Raw genomic sequence first — 19,833 nt, 5'->3', positions numbered from 1 at the left:
TATAAATCATAAGTTTCAGAATTACAAGATTAACAAAAATAAATAAATATAATAACCAAATTGTTATTTCAAATGTTAAAATGAAAAGAATCAAAATATGTTTATCGACATTTTGTTTGAAAATGCATTCGTGTATTTTGATACGATTAAAACGCCGTCAAATCTTCGCAATTATACAATATCATTTTCTTATTTTTTAGTTCGTGAATTTATTATTGTTGCCGTTAGCTATTTCTCTGTAAAACTATCGTAAAAGAAATTAAGAGAGTTTTTCCGTAATTTAACGTACCAAATAATTAACGATGTATGGAAAAATTCTCGCGCTTTGGAGTTACCTGCTTCCAGCCGTCGCTACATCTTCGATGTTTTGGTCAACTTCCATGAGTGACGATAGGGAAAAAAATTATTCGATGATGCGATATCAACTTGATGCAAACACTATGAGAAATTATGACTACGAAGAAGATTTGATACGGTATAATTTACACGAAAAGTCTACCATAGATAGCGACGTTATGCAATACATGTATCGTATGAATTTTATGAATAATAACCGAGAGAATGACAACTTGATACAATATAAATTTCAAACATATGCCGTAAAAAATATGAAAATAATCAAACACCGGTGCAGTCTTACATAAATTCATCAGAAACTAGCATAAAAAATTTTTATGTCACGGGAAATCCATGGAAACTCGAAAGAAACTTGGAAAGATGAAAATGATTCTATGCTGTACGATTTCTTTGAAAATTTCGATAGATACAATATCATTCCGAATGAAATATGTGACAATATTACCTGCATTCGCTTATGCTGTCCTTTCGGAAATCGTTTGGTTAATGGAAAATGCATTGCTGAGCAGAATAACTTTATTTTCCTGGAAACGATAAATGGATATATTAGTGATTCGTTGCAAAACAAAAATAAACGAATAGACAACCTATTTCTTCTGATCGTTCATGATCCATGTCAGAAGACTGGGCATTATTTGCTTAGTTCCGAACTGAATTCATTTCTCGTCAATGGTTCTTTCTATTTGCCTTATTACAATACAATTGTCGAATCAACATCTTATTGCCTTGCGGTTGTGGATCGCAACATATTTGCTGTGAACGTTTGTTTTGATGTTATGGAAGATATTATGAATAAGACCATAAAACATAATAAAAATACAATTGATCCAGGATATATAGAAGAAAGCTGGATATATACCAAAGACAATTCCAATAGAAATAATAATAAAAACAGTATTATTTCAGACAAGATGTGCAACAATATTACTTGCATACGTCTATGCTGTCCTTTCGGTAATCGCTTGATTAAAAAATGTCTTGCCGGACAGGGTAACTTTATTTTCCTACAAAACATTAAAGGATACATTAGTGATTCGTTTCGAAATGAAAATAAAAGCGCAGACAAACTATTTCTTCTGATCGTTCATGATCCGTGTCAGAAGACTGGACACTATTTTTGTATCCCCATGATAACATGTTTTCCGATGATGGCTCTTATTATCTACATGAGTACAACATAACTATCGAATCAACATCTTATTGTCTCGCGGTCATAGATACTGGCACAGATATTCCTCAATACGAATTTACTGTGAATGTTTGCCTTGACATTGCGAACAAGTTCATAAAGGATGTCGATACCCCAATAAACCAAGATAAAAATGCAGTTGTTCGTACAAGTACAATTATATATATGTGCGGTTTCTAGGATCTTTATTATTTTCGTTGGTGATATTTATAGTATATTCCATAATACCAGAGCTTCATAATATACACGGCTTCATATTGCGTGGATACAGCGGCTCGATAGCCGTCGTGAACACAATCGAATTGATAAAGATATTCATCAGAAGGGATGCTATAGAGGACTTCATCTGTATTACATATGGTATGTATTCAAATTGTATAACAAAACAACCAATGTAGCGTCTACATCTATTCCAATTATTAATATATACTGACAGTTTAATACTTTTTGACAACTTAAATATTTAATTTATAATTTAAAATTTTAGAAACATAAAAGTTAATAATAAATGAAGTTACAGTTTTTGTTACACTTTAGTATCAGATTAAAATTATCTACATATTTATCAGAGCTATAAAAATTTTACAGAATTATGCCTTAAATTAAAAAGTTATTAAATTTAATATTAGCATTGACTTTATAATATTCACACTTCATGTAAGGTTTTTTTTATAAATTTGCAGAAAATTAATCTATGGACGTAGAATTTTTTTCACGAACACATATGATATAATTGTGAATTTCATCCGCATTTTGCAGAAATTTATTAATTGATTTATTCTACTTTTACTTACATTTATTCTATTTTTTCAGCTTTTGTTAAATACTATTTCTTTATGGCCAGTTGGTTCTGGTTAAATGTAATGAGTATCAATATGTGGTGTACGTTTAGGTAAGCTTCGAAGTATATATAATATTATACTTTAGTTATAACATTAATAAATTATAACGTTAATTTTATTTTCAATTTTTCTTTTTACTATTAAAATTAAGCAATTTTACAATTTCTTGTACATTTTGCTCAATAAAATCATAGTGACTGATGACCATGAAAAGACTTTCATAGCTATTCACAGCAAAATTTTTTCAAAATACTTAAATACACAAATAGAAGTAAAGAATAATTTTTGTTGTTGTTTTACGCAATTGTTTTCTGGATCAACAAAGAGAGAAGTTGCTAATTTTTATGTTATTTTTATTCATTTACATTTGCATTATGTCTTTGAAATGTTTTTGAAATAATTTTGGCAATATACCATTCGATAGAAAACAAAGTTTTAGTCTTAAAAATCTGTTTTTAGAATTGTAGTATGATTTTTAACGAAGTCATAAGCGATTAAAGTCAAAATTCTCATTTTATATTTAATCGAGGATAATTGAGTAAAATAAAAAAACTTTAGAAAATTTTAAAAAAGTGGGTTTTGTAGGAAAAATTTTAAGCTTTTGCATTATAAAGTCGAAAATTTTCACAAAACTTTTTTTGGGCATGAGAGGCTCACAAAATAAGAAGAAAATTTGCCCATTTTATCCAACTTGTAGTTTTCTATATGTAAAAATCTCAAATTTATAAAAACTCAAAATCAATGATGACCTTTTACAAATAGACTTTAAGATCCTTTTCTATAAGATCCTCTTTTGGATTTAAACTTTGTTTATTTTTAACGAACTTACAGATAGTTAAACTTTGCATATTTTTTAAGAAAAATTGAGATACTCTTCTCATTTTTGTAAGACATTATAATTTAGTATATAAACAGGAATCATAAATTGCACTTTTATAAGCTAAAATAAGTATAGCTCTTTTATATTTTCTAAAATTTTTATAAAGATTTTGCAGGAAGTTAATTTTTCTCGTCTTTTGTGAGCTTATATTTAATTTTTAACAGCAAAATATTATTGTCAAGTGTTAATATAATAATAATTATTCTAAATTATTATATAATTAAATATTATATAATTATAAATATTATATAATTATAAATATTCTAAATTATTTATGAAATATAACTACATTGTTTAATTTATGATATTACATTACAGTTCTTACTTAATTTTCTTTTTTTTAATGTTTGAAGAACTTGAAATCAATATCATTTTGATTTTTTTTCTTCTTTTTCTTCTCTAATAATGTAAACAATTATGAACAAACATCAAACTTTTTTTCTACTAAAATTTTTTTTATCTATTAAATAAAATTAAAGTTTGAAATTATTATAATGTCTGTTACGTACATTTATATGAATACATAGTTTTTGTCATGTCATAATGTTGGATAATGTATGTCGTAATGTTGGGTAATGTAAATTTATTTTTATAGTTACATATATGGTAGATTATCTTAAAAATTTCGATTAAACGCATTTATTTTAATGTACATTTGCATTACAGTTGCTTCTATTTATACTGACAAAATCTAAAGTGTAAGCTGTTCTTCGCAGACAATTGCGCTCGTTACAAAGTGATGTGAAACAACAAGAAAGAAAGAAATTAATCATGTATTCTGCCTACGGATGGGGAGGTCCCTTTATAATCTCTATCATTTGTGGCATCATGGATTTTGTTCCTAATGTACCGGAAAACTTTCGACCGAAATTTGACAAAGAATGTTGGTTTGATAGTAAGTAAATGCCACACTGATAGTAAGTAAATGCCACACTGACAAATAATTCAAGTAATATTATTATATTAAAATGAAACATAATATATCTATAAATCAAAATAATTGTTTTATCTTAATATATGTTGAATATATATTTTAATTATTATTTTAATTATATATTTGCACTTACAAAACACGATTTAATATGAGAAACAATATAAGTTATATGTCTCATATTAAATTCTTAGATTATATGACACGTATGTTGTACGTTCACGGAATTGTAACTATTTGTATTATCAGTATTATTTGGTTATGCATCTGTACGACACGAAAAATCGCAGACTACGAAAAAAATATTGCTTATCATCGGAGAATCTCGGAGAATCGCCATTATAAAAACAGCAAGAAATGGTACTTAAACAATATTTTTGCATTAATGTCATAATTTATGTCATTAATCATATGTATCGAGTTATTAATAAAGAAAAATTTTTCAATAAATTATACTCATTTTTAAGAAGAGAGAAACAGAAAGAGAAAGAGATATTGTAATTTTAACACGATATCTCTGTGTGGCAACTTTGTTGTGTTTTGTATAATTAATCTTAAAATGGCGCATTCATTGCCGCTGCTTCAATAACGCTCACGTTATCATAAAAATTATAAATTTTCTTGAAAATGATAAACAATAGTATAAATAAAGTTAAAAAAAATAAAGTTGAAAATAAAATTAAAATGTTTCTTCTTTCATAAAGGCAATTTCTTAAAACATTTTTAATAAGATTACTACACTTTTTCTTTGTGCTTTTTTTAAAATTAAAACTAACATTATTAATTTTGAAGTTTAATTTTATTAATACATCATTTAAAGATATTTATGCTATTATTTAGAAAGATCTGACACTGAGATAATTTAGTTTTCTTGAAAATATTTATTTTTATTGAACATAAATAACTTTGAATGTTTTTAATCATAAAATCAATGGTCATAACCACTAAAAAATATTCTTTTAAAAAGGTTTGTTTTCTTTTCAGTTCATTCAATTATTTTATTTTATTATTTTGCAGGTTCTATCTGTACCTGAAGGCAACTAAAATGTTATTTATCATCTTTTGCATAAAATCGCCCATGAATGTGTTGAGCATTAAAGAGTCATGTACCTTTCATGATACTCTTTTTATGCTAGACGTCTTACAACAATTTTTTATTTTTATTATATTTGCATGGAAGAGAAAGATTAGGCAGTTGTTGCTGAAACGATTTGGTTATCACAATTAAGATATATTTTCAATAATTCAACAAGCTATTGTATCTTCAAACAGTTACACATCAGATACGATTTTTTTGGAGGAAAAGATTAATTTTTATTAAAAAACAAATCCTTTCGCAAATAAATCGTTCACTTTTTGATTAATCTTTAATGTTATTATGTGCGATAAAAAGATTTTGTCATACGTCAAAGGTCGCCAGATATTTAACGATTAACAACAGTACTATTATAATTTTTAATCAATGATTAATTTTGCATTATCGTTACATTATGTTGATAGTTTGACAGAATGATGATCTTGATCTTCATTTATCAAATATATATTTTTATATTTTTTTTGTCTTTTTTGTGACTTATTTTTTAATTATATATTTGTAAGCCTTTTTTACCATTATCAAAAATTGTTAAAACATGTTCTTAATTCAGATACTAATATTATTGAATTATTTTATATTCTAACATTATTGTAAGTAATATAATGAGAACATTGTATTAAGATCATAGCAATTGCTAATAACTGATTTGTTATTATTTTTTAATGTGTGCATGGAGAATGCTTTTGTTAATACATAATCGAATTCTTTTAAATTAAATCTTTTTATTCTCAAATTACTAATATTTAAGTGTAAATTTTTCTTTTTGAAATAGGCCAATCCAAGATGGCCCGAAATGAAACCAAAACGTCTATTAAAATTTTATTATTTAATTATTTTTAACTTTTTTTTATTATCTTTGTTCATGATCTTGCGCACAGTTCTTATTAGACCGTTACTTATTTATTCTTTATCTATTGGTAATACTTAGACTCTTTGAACATTATTATTATTATATGTAAATATTTCTTAAATTTATAACAGTTTGTCATTGTTATTTTTACAGTATTTCTATTATTCACTCTAAGTCTATTACGGAACTTATATAACATTATCATAATTATTGTGTTATATTAACATAACCAGTAATGTTTTACATAAATTTAAACTTTATTATTGTTATATTAAAAAGTGTATTAAAAAGATTGCATATTGAACATTTATGGTATAATTTTTTGATGTAATTACCTTCTATCGTAAAATTATCGTCATAATACGTTATTTAATTTTATATTTGTTTTTATTTTCATATGTCACATCTGTAACACAATTCAATAAAAAAAAAGAAAAAATATTGAAACGGGATAGTCGTTTCTTATAAGTTTTTAAATGCACGAATCTGGTTTTGAAATTCCTCCATCACATCAGAATTTTGAGGAATATACAATTAAAATTGCAAAAAAAGGCTATTTTCACGAACTTTGTTATATTATAGCTACAATATGTGACATACTGAACAAGTTTTATTACAATCAAAATAAAATATGTTGTTAGGACTTTCAACCCTCAAATAAAATTTTTGTCAGTTATGATTAATAAGATATTCATGATTAAATGTGGGGTATATTACAGAAGTTAGCTGTGACTTAGGTTATTGACAATTCTCCAAATAGTTTTCAGTTATATTTATTTAAATTTAAGAGTTTTTTAAATCACTGAATATGAATCCAGTATCAAAATTATCAAATTCAAAATGGTGAATTTAATATAACAGAGTAAATACTATAAAAATTTAAATTTTGACATCTGCAACTTTTAATCGTGTAACTCACAAAAAAATCGTAGAAAAATTTTAAAAAAACATTTTGTAGGCAAAAGGAAATTTATAGAACTTGAATTGATTTTTCCGAGAGAAATTTCTGTATCAAAGATTATCAAAAAAAAAACATAATTTTAAGGAATGTTAATGTAAATTAACATTCCTTAAAAGTCAGGCGCATCCGATGCTCCCTAAAAGCGCGCGCGGCGGCTATTCGCAGGACGATTGGTACTCTCCTATGATGCTCTCTCAGCGCTCTTTTCCAGTTTATTTCTGATGATGTAACTACCTTACATGCCGTGCTGAGTAGTTCCCCTGTAATTTTCACATAGAAATCTGTTGCTCTTTTTGTGGACCGGGCAAACAATGCTTGTGCGCCACTCCTCTGGCATCTGTTCCGTTTCCCATATTCTTAGTCCCATGCAATCCGATCAGGAGCTGCTCCCCGCCGCGCTTCAATAGTTCCCCAAAGTATGTTGTCTGGGCCAGGTGCCTTGTTGTTTTTAAGTTTGCGAATTGCTTTATGCGTGTCCTCGACAGTAGGCGGGTCCATATTACACTCCTCTTCGTTTATCTCTAACCTTGGGTTGCGTTAGCTGTTGATTGGGGTTAAGGAGTTCTTGGAAATATTGCCTCCATCTATCCAAGACTCCTTCTTGTTTTGCTATCAGCTTGCCCGTTTGCGTTTTGCAGAAGGTGGTGTTAGATTGATCCCTTCTTAAAGAGGTTGATTATATACCTTCCGCAGGTTATTGTCCTTGAAGTCTTGTTCTGCTTTCATCATGATTGAGTTAGTGTATACTCTTCTCTTTTTCTTGATAGTCTGTTTGGCTTCTCTTCTTGCGATTCCATATATTGTTTTCTTGCTTTTGGTCGATCGTTCTATATATTCTTTTCTGGCTATATTTCTCTATTGCCTGCCTGTACCTTACATCGAACTCATTTCTAGGATCGGCTCGCCTATACCCAAGTGTCGACTCCGCCGCCTGCAGTAAGGCGCCTTTGAGGGAATGCTAGTCTTCTTTTATTGTTAGCATGTTGGCTGTGTGCTTGTGCGTGTTAAGGTTCTCTTCAATTATTGTTAACTATTGTTAATCAATGAACTTCTGATTGATAAAAATTTTCTTTACTGAAGGTTATTATTACTATACTATTATTTAATGCAAGCAATGAATGTATCGTCTTTATCATTTATTCATTAGAGTGTATGTTTCTAACCTCATTTTCTAACTCAACCACGTGATGCGCTTGAAAACAAACGTGTTCTCAGGCTATAATGCCGCATGATATTTTTTATAAATTGTGAGCTCATCGAATCAAGCGGTCCACTCATGACAAATAATTTTTAAAAAAGTGCTCAAACATTCGCTCAACATAATGAAACCATACGCAGTAGTTTCATTTATAAACGATGATTCGGTTGAATTCGAATCTGCATCAGAAGTCCTATCATCTTGGCTTACCTCAAACTTAAAACAGTGTTGGTGGCCTAACACAAAAAATGTTGGATCTCTTATTGCAAGAAAAACTCTGCCGGATAAAACATTTGCAAATAAGTGGTAATTGCACGATGTTGTATTCATTGGATTTTACGGTAAGATTGCTTAAAATCTCATAATATTTATAAAGTCATTGACTTATACCACACTATATTTCCATGTATCAATATATATTTTTGCTAACAATAAATTTATTGTTATATCCTGTTATGCTTTAGATGATATTTCTACGGCGCGCCAAAAAGCTGACGGAATGTCTAGTAGCGATGAAGCTGGAGAGTCAATATTTAATAAAGTTAAGCAGCCGAATCAGTTAAATATTTTACCATCCATAATTGAGGAAAATGATACAGTAAAGTATAGAAAAAGGAAGTCAAAAGTTCAACAAAAAAGAAAAGAAGATTACTCTACTTCCGATGAGTCTACAGAATTGGTTGATGAAAACAGAAATATTCCAAGTCCATCGCAATTGCTCAAGGTGAATGACTGCGCTTCAAATGCCAATAATGTCTGTGGCATAGATCTGTTTGAAGAAACTCTGCCTGTTCAAACTTCTGCGAAGAAAATCAAAATTCGAAGTAACATTCCTGTTTCGATGAAGTTACCAGTTAAAAAAATTACTGCGGAGTACATTCAAAATTAAAGTTTACCTCATTATTTTTTGATATCCAAATACTTTATGGTTCAATTTCATTAGCTAATTTATGTAATTCTATGTATACTTATATGGTCTATGTATACATATTTATATGGTCAATATTTTTTTTTCAAAAAAACTTTCGTACTCGAATAATAATATGGATGAGGTCTGTAATGACGGTAACATAAACAGTATATCTTTCCCACTTGATACTTCAATACGTGATTATTTCATTGATACAAAGTCAATATTGTTGCAATTTGAGGGGCTAACGGTATTGATAAATGGTACAATTTTTTATCTGTAATTATTCCAATATTCCATTATCTGTATAATTTATTTCAAATATTGACATATAATATTTTCCAGAAATGTCTCAGAAAATTGCTGACAAACTGGGAGGACTGACCTTTGAAATGAGGAATATCACCGAGTGTTTAGACACAATTGAGAGAATCATTAATTGCAACCAGTTGCCTATATCTGGTGCAGATGATCACGCAGATTTGATAACTCTATGCTATTTGATTGCCTTTGCAGACTGTCGAACACGTACAAGAATTTGAAGCACATCTATTAATTGGCGAATTGTACGAAACCGATTCATATCGCATCTGAGTCAAATAGGAGGAAATAGTGCATTACAAGGATTCTGAGCAGTATTTGGACCCGTAGCAGCGAAACAATCATCCTGGTGGACAAAGAGGAAATTTTAAAGTCGGAAATTTAGCAATTATGGGTGCTGTGAAAGATGCTGTAAAAAATCGCATGCATGCACTGATAAATTTTTCGAGGACGAAGGAAAAGAGTGGTTCCGGCAGGGAACACAAAAATACGCGCGGCTCCTGAAAAATTCTAAGTCGGCTGACGATGGAACAGATTAAGTTCCTTTTAATGCTTGGTTTTATATATTCATTTGATTTATATTTATTTGATTTGTTCTATTGTATTTGTTCTGTGATACATGACTTGATTTGTTCTAATGTATTTGTTCTGTGATACATGGCTTGATTTGTTCTAATGTATTTCTGTGATACATGACTTTGATCTCAATATGTTATTTGATTTAAATTTTAATAAATGATATATATGAGAGTTAATTGATAAATATGAGAGTTGAAAAAATTATTAATGCTGTCCAAATATATCATAACGGTGATATACGAATTAAATAAGCATGTGACTTCAATGTTACGTAGAATATCAGTAAGCTATATATGCGGTGGAACGATTCAGTACATCACAATGCTGTATAAGTTACATGATGATTCTTCATAACATTTTTGTAACTGTGATATACCAATTAAGTAAATATGTGACTTCAATGTTACATAAAATATCTTCAAACTGTATACGCGTTGGAACACTCCAGTTCCACAATGCTGTATAAGTTACATCATGACTCCTCATAACATTTTTGTAATGGCGATTCGTTAAAAGGATGATAAATTTGAAAACATTTAATGATAAATTTGAAAACATTTAATTTGAAAACATTTGCTTCAATCACGGAGCACATGATATCATTGTTTTTTTTTGATATAACAACTATTATGGGAAAATTACGAAACTGATACAAAACTGTGTTTGCTGGGAATATACGAAAGCTCGGTGCTGTCTATTTTTCATTAGAATGTATCCCATATGAATTTAGCAGTATGTTGGAAAATATATTTCTTGTTCAACTCCACTATACAAGAGGTCACAAAACTGCCGGTAACATGAAAACATTTCGTAATATTATCGATCAAATAACAGATCTTGGAAAACATGGATTAACTAAATGTGGTGGCCAGCAACGAACGATTTATTTTTCTCTGTTAGCGATTATTGGTGACAATTTAGCTTTAAACGATATTTGTGGTTTCACCACAAGCTTTAACACACAAAATGTATGTAGAATATGTACAGCGGACAAAATTGAGAGCCGAAAACAAGTGCAAGATAATGCTCAAATGCTACGGACCAAACAAAATTATCTGAAAGATTGTGAAAATTGTTCCACGGGAGTGAAAACTAAATGCGTTTTTAATGAAATTCCCAACTTTCATATCATAACAAATGCAAGTCTTGATCCTATGCATGATTTATTCAAAGAAACTGCAGATACGAAATAGCTAAAATCTTGAACTTTTTGATAAATAGAGAACATTTTTTTTCTCTTGAAATTTTTAATGCCCGCGTGCAGCATTTTGATAACTAGTAGTTGAAACTTTGGAAAAAATATACCAATCTCAATATCTAGCAATGCTCTTAATGCGCAAAATTTAATAATTTCAGCGTCAGAAATGGTTTTTTTAATCGATTATCTTGGTATTCTAATCGGCGATTTAGTGCCCGTAAATAATACTGTTTGAGAAGTTTTCCTCGTATTGCGAGAAATTATAAAAATCATAATGGATTCATCATTTATTTCTGCAACAATTCAACTCCTTGAAACTTTAATATCAGAACACCATTCGCTATATATGGAAATTTTTGCGGAACCACTGAAACCTAAACATCACTTCATCGTGCATTACCCCCGATTATTGAGAAGATTAGGACCTCAAACATTTATCTTGTTTTCGTTTCGAAGCAAAGCACAAGCAATTCAAAGAGAATGCAAAGATTATAAGATCTCGCAGAAACTGCCCGTACACTTTGGCATTAAAACATCAACTTATTCTGTCACATAGATTTCTTAGTGAAAAAGGGTTTTTTGATCGATTACGTTTGGGACCTACACTACGTCAAGAATTAACTGATCTGTCTGATTATTTTTATTTCAAAAACACACTCCCATGGAACTTTCAATGCGAATATGTACTCGACACTTATGTAAAAGTGAACGGCGTTACTTATCATAAAGATATGTCTATAGCTATGCATATGAATGACAATACTATTATCTTTGGCGAAATACATTATGTAACTATTAATAATATTCATCAAATATCATTTATATACAGAAATTTATGTACAGAATTTCATACTAAAGCTATTAACAGACATTACTGCGCATTTGAAGTAATTAAGAAACATATTTGGAGATTCATTAGGCTAGAAGATTTATTTTCTTATATTCCGCAAAATGTTCACATGATGAGCGATGGTAATTTATATATTTCTTGCAAATAGATATAAGTAAATGTATCTAGAAAAACGTACTTTAATTTATGCGAATTTGTGTTCAAATATTTTGTCTTTAAAACTGTTCAATAGTTTATATAATTAATGAATAAGATTAATAAATAAAAATATTTTTATATATATTGTTTACATCTTTATACTTTTTAGTTCTTCCAGCATATAGTTAATATAGTTAATATTGCAATAAAATTAATTTATTATCCTAAATTGCAGATTCCTCCATATATGAAGGATTCATATATGATGAATGTAAAATGTTAGTTGAATTAGCTAAATGAATTGTTGAAAAGAACAAAATTATCTTACCTGCTTAATATATTATGTAGTTCTTCGAATAAAAATTGTATTGTTCAAATGTCTAATTATTGCATTCTTTTAACAAATTCTTCATTTTGATAAATTTAATCTTTGTTAATTAAATGACAACTTTATTCAAATCAGTCTATAATTTTGTTTGTTAATCCCAATAAATAAACATACTGATTGCATATTTTATTTGTTTAATAAAATAATTATTTATAATAAACAACTCTTTAGTTGCTTTTATTTTATGTTTTAGTGGACGCTGCATGTGTTCGGTTCCTCTAATGAAAATTCAGTTGTTTCAACTCAATGTAGGATTTTTTTAACAAATTGTTTTTATCAACGAAATAAATTTCGATTTGCTCTACAAAAGTTTTCTATCAAACAACAAAACGTACAAATACACCAATCAGCTAAATTGTTAGTTAAATTACATTAATAAATATACGAACAATGTATTGAAGTTATTTAACAAAGCTTTTATTTATGTCAAATACATTTTGTGTTATCTGCACTTCATCGTTTGATAAAGATTTCATGTATTTAGTTCCAGAAACAAAATTTTAATTGCTTCATATTTTCGTGAATATGAATTTTAACTGCATTTTAGTAAATGGAACTGAATTTCTATATATCGAACTATATATATATTGCTGTTTCAAGTAATGTTTCGTTTTAATAAAATGTCGTTTTGTTAAATAAAATTAAGATTTATCTAACACAAAAAAATTTATCTACACTCAACATGAATAAATTTGCATATCAAAAAAATATTGCATTACAGTATATGTCACTGAGTTCGCAATTTTGTTGGTTCAAATAGTGTTTTATTTACAATAATAACAAAATTTTTTGTGTCATCGTAGTAATGTTTAGTTGAACGTATCGGACTAAATATTTTAGTTGGATGAAACACATTTTGCGTTTTTCAACAAATTTTTTTTCTCAGTGCATATACATTCATTATTATAAATTACATACATTATTATATAATGTATTATATTATAATATTATGTATAAATAATATGATATAAAACAAAATCGCTTATAATTTAATACAATGTAATTTAACTCGATTTTCTCTTCGTGTCTTCCTTTCCCATGCATAGTCTATCCTTCTCTAATTTTTCTTGCGAAACATCCTATCTCGCTTCGTCCTTGTCTTGCGCTACGCTTCGTTCTTATCGCGGAAAAATATGCGGTTACGATAAATAAGGAAGATTCATTCGTATAATAGTACGAATAAATTTTATTTCTTAAAAATATATATTTTTAATATTATGTTTAATTTTAAAAATGTCGCCAGTAAATAAATTAATAAACAAGTGTTTATACGACCAAACTGGCAATTTATTGTTTGATTATTATATCACGACATTTCGACCATATGGTTTTGGTCCTTATCAAATGAAACTAAAATTACAATACAATAAATAATGATAGTCATGTTACAAAGAAAAAAATAGGATTAAGCAACTTACGTTATAATTAAAAAGTAGAAAGAGAAAAATCGAAATGTCAAACTGACATTGTGTCAACCACTATGTTTGGAATACTGAGATCAACTAAACGACCTTTATTAATTTATCGTATATGTTGTTTAAATTCTCTGTATCTTTTTGGGAATTAATAGTGTTGTCAAATTTTTTAATAAAAAACATTTCAGCTATTTCTCTCTTTCTTACATGTTTTTCGTTATGTAGAATATCAGGCGCTGACCAATCGAAGTCATGATCAAATTTTAATTTGTGTTTGCTAATTACGGATAAATTACTTTCGTGCATTTTTATATTATTACAATGTTCCTTGACTCGGGTGCTTAAGTGTCTTTTTGTCTGGCCAATATACGAAGCGCTACAATTCTTACAATTTATTTTGTAAACAACCTCCGTTCTATTGCTAATAGGCAAACTATCCTTGCCGCGTTTAATCAGTGAATTTAATTTTTTAGGTATATTGTAAACCACTGTCAGTCCCATATTTTTAAGCAACCGACCACTTTTATATATTTTTAAGTAATAAAAATATATATTTTTATTACTTAAAAATTTTTTACGCGATGCGTAAAAGATATAAAATATTTAAAATAAGGCGGCGGCTGCTCGTCTCGCTTCGTCCTACTCTCGCTTCGCTCTTATCACGGTCGCGATAAATAAAGAAGATTGATTCATATAATAGTATAAATAAATTTTTATTTCTTAAAAAGTACATTTTTATTAAGCGTAAAAATATAAAATATGTAAAATATTTAAAATATAAAGTATTTAAAATATTAAACATTATAGAGAGAGATGTGGCGAGCAATTATCGTTGTTATGTCATTAATATATATATTTAAATATGATAAATACATTTTTAAAAATAAGATATATTATTAAATATTACAAATTATATAATATATAATATTAATATAATGATATATTATATGGTTTATAATATGATATATTAATATAATGATATATTATAATATGATTTATAATACGATATACATCGTGATAATATATAGAATGTGGTTTATAATATAAAATATAGTTTATGAATGAATAAATATAGAACTTTATTGCCCCCAATAGGGAGATCCATTATTACCACACTTAACTTAATTTACACAAATTTACAAGCTACTTGCTTACCCTATATTTAGCCTACGGTTAAATTAATTTAAACTTATCGCCACCCATACATACATCGCTGTCCGTCCTATACTATCTCTCTTTCCTCTGTCTTAACCGCCTAATGTCTTCCGCTTCCGTTTACAAGATATGAATACTCATACTCCACTAGCTTCTATCTCTCCACATTTCATTCGCTCCACTCTCACGCCATCTCCTATCCTCGACTCCATTTTTCCGCTCGATGATCTTCTGCCAGATTTCGCTTCTGATCCGCATCTGACCTTTTCCGATTTCCGGTATCGACGCCAATCTCGATCTCGATCGAACTTGACCTGATGCTCGACGATTCTCGATTCTAGATTTCTGATTGTCGATCACGATGGTTCTCTGCGATTTCGCGATGCCTGTTATGATCTCGCGATCTTAATGGATCCTCGCGGATTTCGATCCTGATTCGATTCTTTGACTTGGTTTCGCGCCCGATCCATGATCTTTCGACGATTTTAGTTCATCTGATCCGAAAGATCCTATCCGTTTCGACTTGAACTGCTTCGATAAGACGTCCCTGCTCGATATCTTCGATTTGATCTTTGATCCATCCTCGATAGATGTCCCGATGTCCTGACTGATCCATCTCCAGCGACCATCTTAAATAACTTTTCTCCAGCTTCTCTCTGCCTTCAGCACCCCTTGTCTCTCTTTTCATCCGCATATCTTTACCCCATATCCCATTATCATCCACACCAATCTATCAAACAATCATAACCTTCTACACCAATCCTTCTCAAACTTTCTCTTCCCTAGGCTTCATACCTGCCCCATCGCTGCTCTTTTTACCCTCTCTTTAATATGCCCCTCCTGATTCCCATTTGCTTGAAACGTGTATCACAAATATTTAAAAGCTTTCACCTCCTTTAGCGATTTCCCTTTCCATCTCTAGCTCACCTTCTTTCATCTACCGCCTCCCTTCCTAAATCTCATTATTTTGGTCTTCTCCATATTTACCTCCAGTCCCTTCCTATCAATTTGCCTTTCTAACATATTCCTCATCTGCCCTTATCCTCCGCCATCAACGCTCGCGTTGGTATCGTTCCAAATATCGTTCACGTATGACAACATATATATCCTCTCCTCTCCTAGTTTCATCCCTCCCCATCTTTTCCCATTTTCTCCTCGAGATCCGCTAACACTAAATTAAACAGTAGGCGGCTTAAGGAACACGCCTCACTCCTCTTGCTGTCCAAAAACCTCTCCCCACTTCCTCTCCGACCATCACTTTGCATTTCGATTCCCTCAAAATCTCTCTCACTAAACTCTCCACTAAACTCTCCCTCATTCTTCTTGCTCTCATCTCTTCCAGCACCACCACTCTATTCATTGAATCGAAAACAGTCTTTAAGTCTATAAATATTGTCACCAATTCCCCTTTTTTTCTCCAATTGCTTATTTACTAAAAAATTCAGTAAATATATGCTATCTACCGTCTCCATTCCCTTCTAAAACCTTGGCTTGGTGATAGCAACCCCATACTTTCAGCCTCCTCCTTCAATCTTTCTATCAAAACCGCTGCGTATATCTTGTATAGCGTCGACATCAACGTTATTCCTCTTTACACATTTACTACCTCTCCTCCCCCTTTTTTTCTCACCGGCACTATTACTCCCTTTTCCAATCCTCTGGCATCCTTCTCCCCTCCATACTTTGCTGCAATACAATCCTTAAACCTCACTTTATTTATACCTTGCTGATTTACTTCATCGTTTATCTCAGTCTTTATCTACTTGCCTCTGATTTGTCTGTCTTTATCTAAGCGACGCCCGACATTTCTATTGCGGTTCTTGGCTCTGATTTTCCGATTCGATCCTTTGATGATACTGATTGACGACGATCTTTAATCGTCGATGCCGTCCTGATCGACTGCCGATCTTTGATTCTGATCTGTTTCTGACTTTGCCGATAGCTGGATCGACGGATTGATTATCTGGATTTCTCCTGATTTCTTTGATTGCCGATTTCGACGCGTCGATTCCTTGATTCTTTCTGATGATTCCTGGAGACTTTGTTCGATCCTGCTAATCTGTCGACGATTTTGATTTTGATTTGCGATCCTTGATGTGACGATGATCGATTGATCTGACTGGATATCCTCGACGATCCGATCACCTCGATTTGATTAATTTGATGTCTCTCTCGAGGTCCATTATCTCTACCTCACGATGCACGATCCTATGAACGGACCTGTAGATTTGTAAGCGATGTATATCTCTGATATCAAACTGATTTTCTACGCCTTTTTTTGATGATCCTCGGATTCCGTAGGATCGACTGATTCCATGGATCCTTGTTTTATCTTTTGATCTGCCGGATTTTGATCCATCGTGATTTCCGGATTTCTATCCTTATGATTTCGATGACTCGATTCCGGATGATTCCGATTTCGGATTTCGATCGCGCGGATCTGATCCTCGATCGATGGATTGATTGATTCTGAAGTGCCGATTGTCTCGACGCGCGATTTTGATTCGATTTTGATTTCTTTGATCTCTTATGCCCGAGAGCGACTTTGATTGACTGATTCGATCGACGACCTCTCGCTCGAAGCCGCGGATTTTGATTATAGATCGACCACGTGGAGTTCTGGACGGAACTTCCCGCTTCGATCGCTGATTATCTCTCTGAATACTCTCGACGATACTTGCTGATTCGATCCTCGACCTGTATCTATCCGAGTCTCGGCTTCTATGCCCTATTTCTCTTCGCCAACTTCGACACTACTTCTCTGCTTATCTCTCTTACTTCGATCTCCCTCTCTCTTTTCTTATCTGAACTCCCTTTCTATCATTAGGTAGAAACTAACCTCAATACTCTGTTTTTCGAAATTTCGAGTACATGGCGTACAATACAGCGATTTTATTTTTTCCAAAATTCAGATTCATATCGTCATAGGGATAAAAATCCGAATTAAGATACAGTTTGACATTGGTCAATTTACAATCGTCGAACAGGGAAGTATCCTGAAGCAGAACGTTTTTCCTTCCGAATTGCAGCGCGAAGATAACGTATCGCGGTTTCTCGAGTTGCGTCGCCGCTTTGATCACCCACGAGTGTTTGTCGTGCTCTGCAGAAACGAAAACTCATAGAGATCCCACAAACAAAAAGCGCTCAGATATTTTCCGCTATCCAATGTACGCAATAACGCTAATTTATTAACATCGTTTAACACTACGTGAGGCATTCGCCATTGTATCTTCAATAGAATGATTTTAGGTGCGATACGTGACAATTGTGAATTGCGCGCTCGTATCAAGATGAGTTCATGTCGCGCGTTGATCACGACGCGCTTGTAACCCTCGCAAAAACCTAGCAACACGCTGAGAGGTACGCAAAAGTTAAAATCATCGACCGAATGATTCTTCGCCGCAAAGTCCCATCCGGCATTTTGTAATATATTGCTTCTCTCGACCGTCAGCGACGCGTAATTCTTGATCGTGCTCGTTATTCGGACGTTTCTGCTTCGATCAATCTCCACCCAATCGAGCTCGTAATGAATCTCCTCGAAACATAAACGCGATGAAATTGTTACCAATCTCGACGAGCTTTCCCCATCCGCGCCCGATAGTTTCTTTGACTCAAGTCTGCCCTCGACATAGAGGAAACTCTCTAATGTGTACAGATCCTGTTGTTGTATAGGAATTCGTATCTCGTCGCTATTTCCAAATGTGATATTGGCGTAAGAGTTATACGTGTGAGTCTTGATCTTGACGATGCGATCGCTGAAGACCGGTTCTCCGGCGATGCTCAAGATACTCATTTCGCTTTCACGGAGAAGCCGTTTTCGGAACGACGAAACCCAAAGAGCGCAGAAAAGTCGCATCGGTTAATCTTCTCTTTCCCTTCCTCCTCTTCGCATCTAGGGCCGTTCTTCGGTTTCGCATCTATGGCGACGCTTCGCATCGGCAGATATAGACGAGAATTTAAGACGATATGGTTCGCCGTACCGTAAAGCGATCAGTAGTCGCGGATACGTCGAACGTGCGCGAGTGAGAGAGGATCCATTTGCGATGGCTACGAAGAATATCGACGAACGAGAGAAGACGACGAAGGAAATAGCTAAAACGCGCGCTTCGATTCGTAGGAAACACAGAACGTTGAAGATCGACAAGATGGAGAGCGCGGTCGCTATGGAGACCCGTTTCAAGCCGATCGTCGAGCCGCTACGCCACATCGCCGTACACGCCGAACGAGACGAGCGAGATGCGATCAAACGAGACAGTCGACGCCGAATCCGCGACGAACGTCGAGAGAAAATGGAAGAGAAAGAAATCGCTAACTCCTACGCGGGAAAAGTCTGAAGCGAAACGGGTACAACCAAGACGACGCTTGCAAGCTCTGTTAGACGCATCCCCCCGAGAGAGATCCACTAGCGCTAGGCAAAGAAGAGATGTTTGAGGATCTCGAATCGCCCTTAATGCTCGAAACATCCGTTAAATGAACTCTTCGAACTTCTCAGGGTCGTAAAATGTTGCACGTTCAGCTAGGACCGTTGGGATGAAAGTACGTAGGGGCTCTTCTCGAATGAGAAAAATCGAGCGA

General features: G+C 32.0%; 1 protein-coding gene across 1 annotated transcript; it reads left to right on the top strand.

The window, feature by feature from the left end:
• Positions 1 to 284: 284 nt before the first annotated feature.
• On the top strand, positions 285 to 6,334 carry LOC126858659 (G-protein coupled receptor Mth2-like). The gene is given in 8 exon segments (XM_050609135.1): positions 285 to 581; positions 681 to 1,470; positions 1,473 to 1,718; positions 1,721 to 1,906; positions 2,360 to 2,438; positions 3,985 to 4,163; positions 4,394 to 4,559; positions 5,217 to 6,334. Coding segments are annotated over 8 exon segments (2,136 nt in total). The 5' UTR covers positions 285 to 302; the 3' UTR covers positions 5,428 to 6,334.
• Positions 6,335 to 19,833: the final 13,499 nt, after the last annotated feature.

Source organism: Cataglyphis hispanica, unplaced genomic scaffold (genome assembly GCF_021464435.1).
Source record: "Cataglyphis hispanica isolate Lineage 1 unplaced genomic scaffold, ULB_Chis1_1.0 scaffold28_size28220, whole genome shotgun sequence".
NCBI classification, from domain to species: Eukaryota; Metazoa; Arthropoda; class Insecta; order Hymenoptera; family Formicidae; genus Cataglyphis; species Cataglyphis hispanica.
The sequence above is the reverse complement of the archived record's forward strand: the minus strand, read 5'-3'. Positions and strand labels throughout refer to the sequence as shown.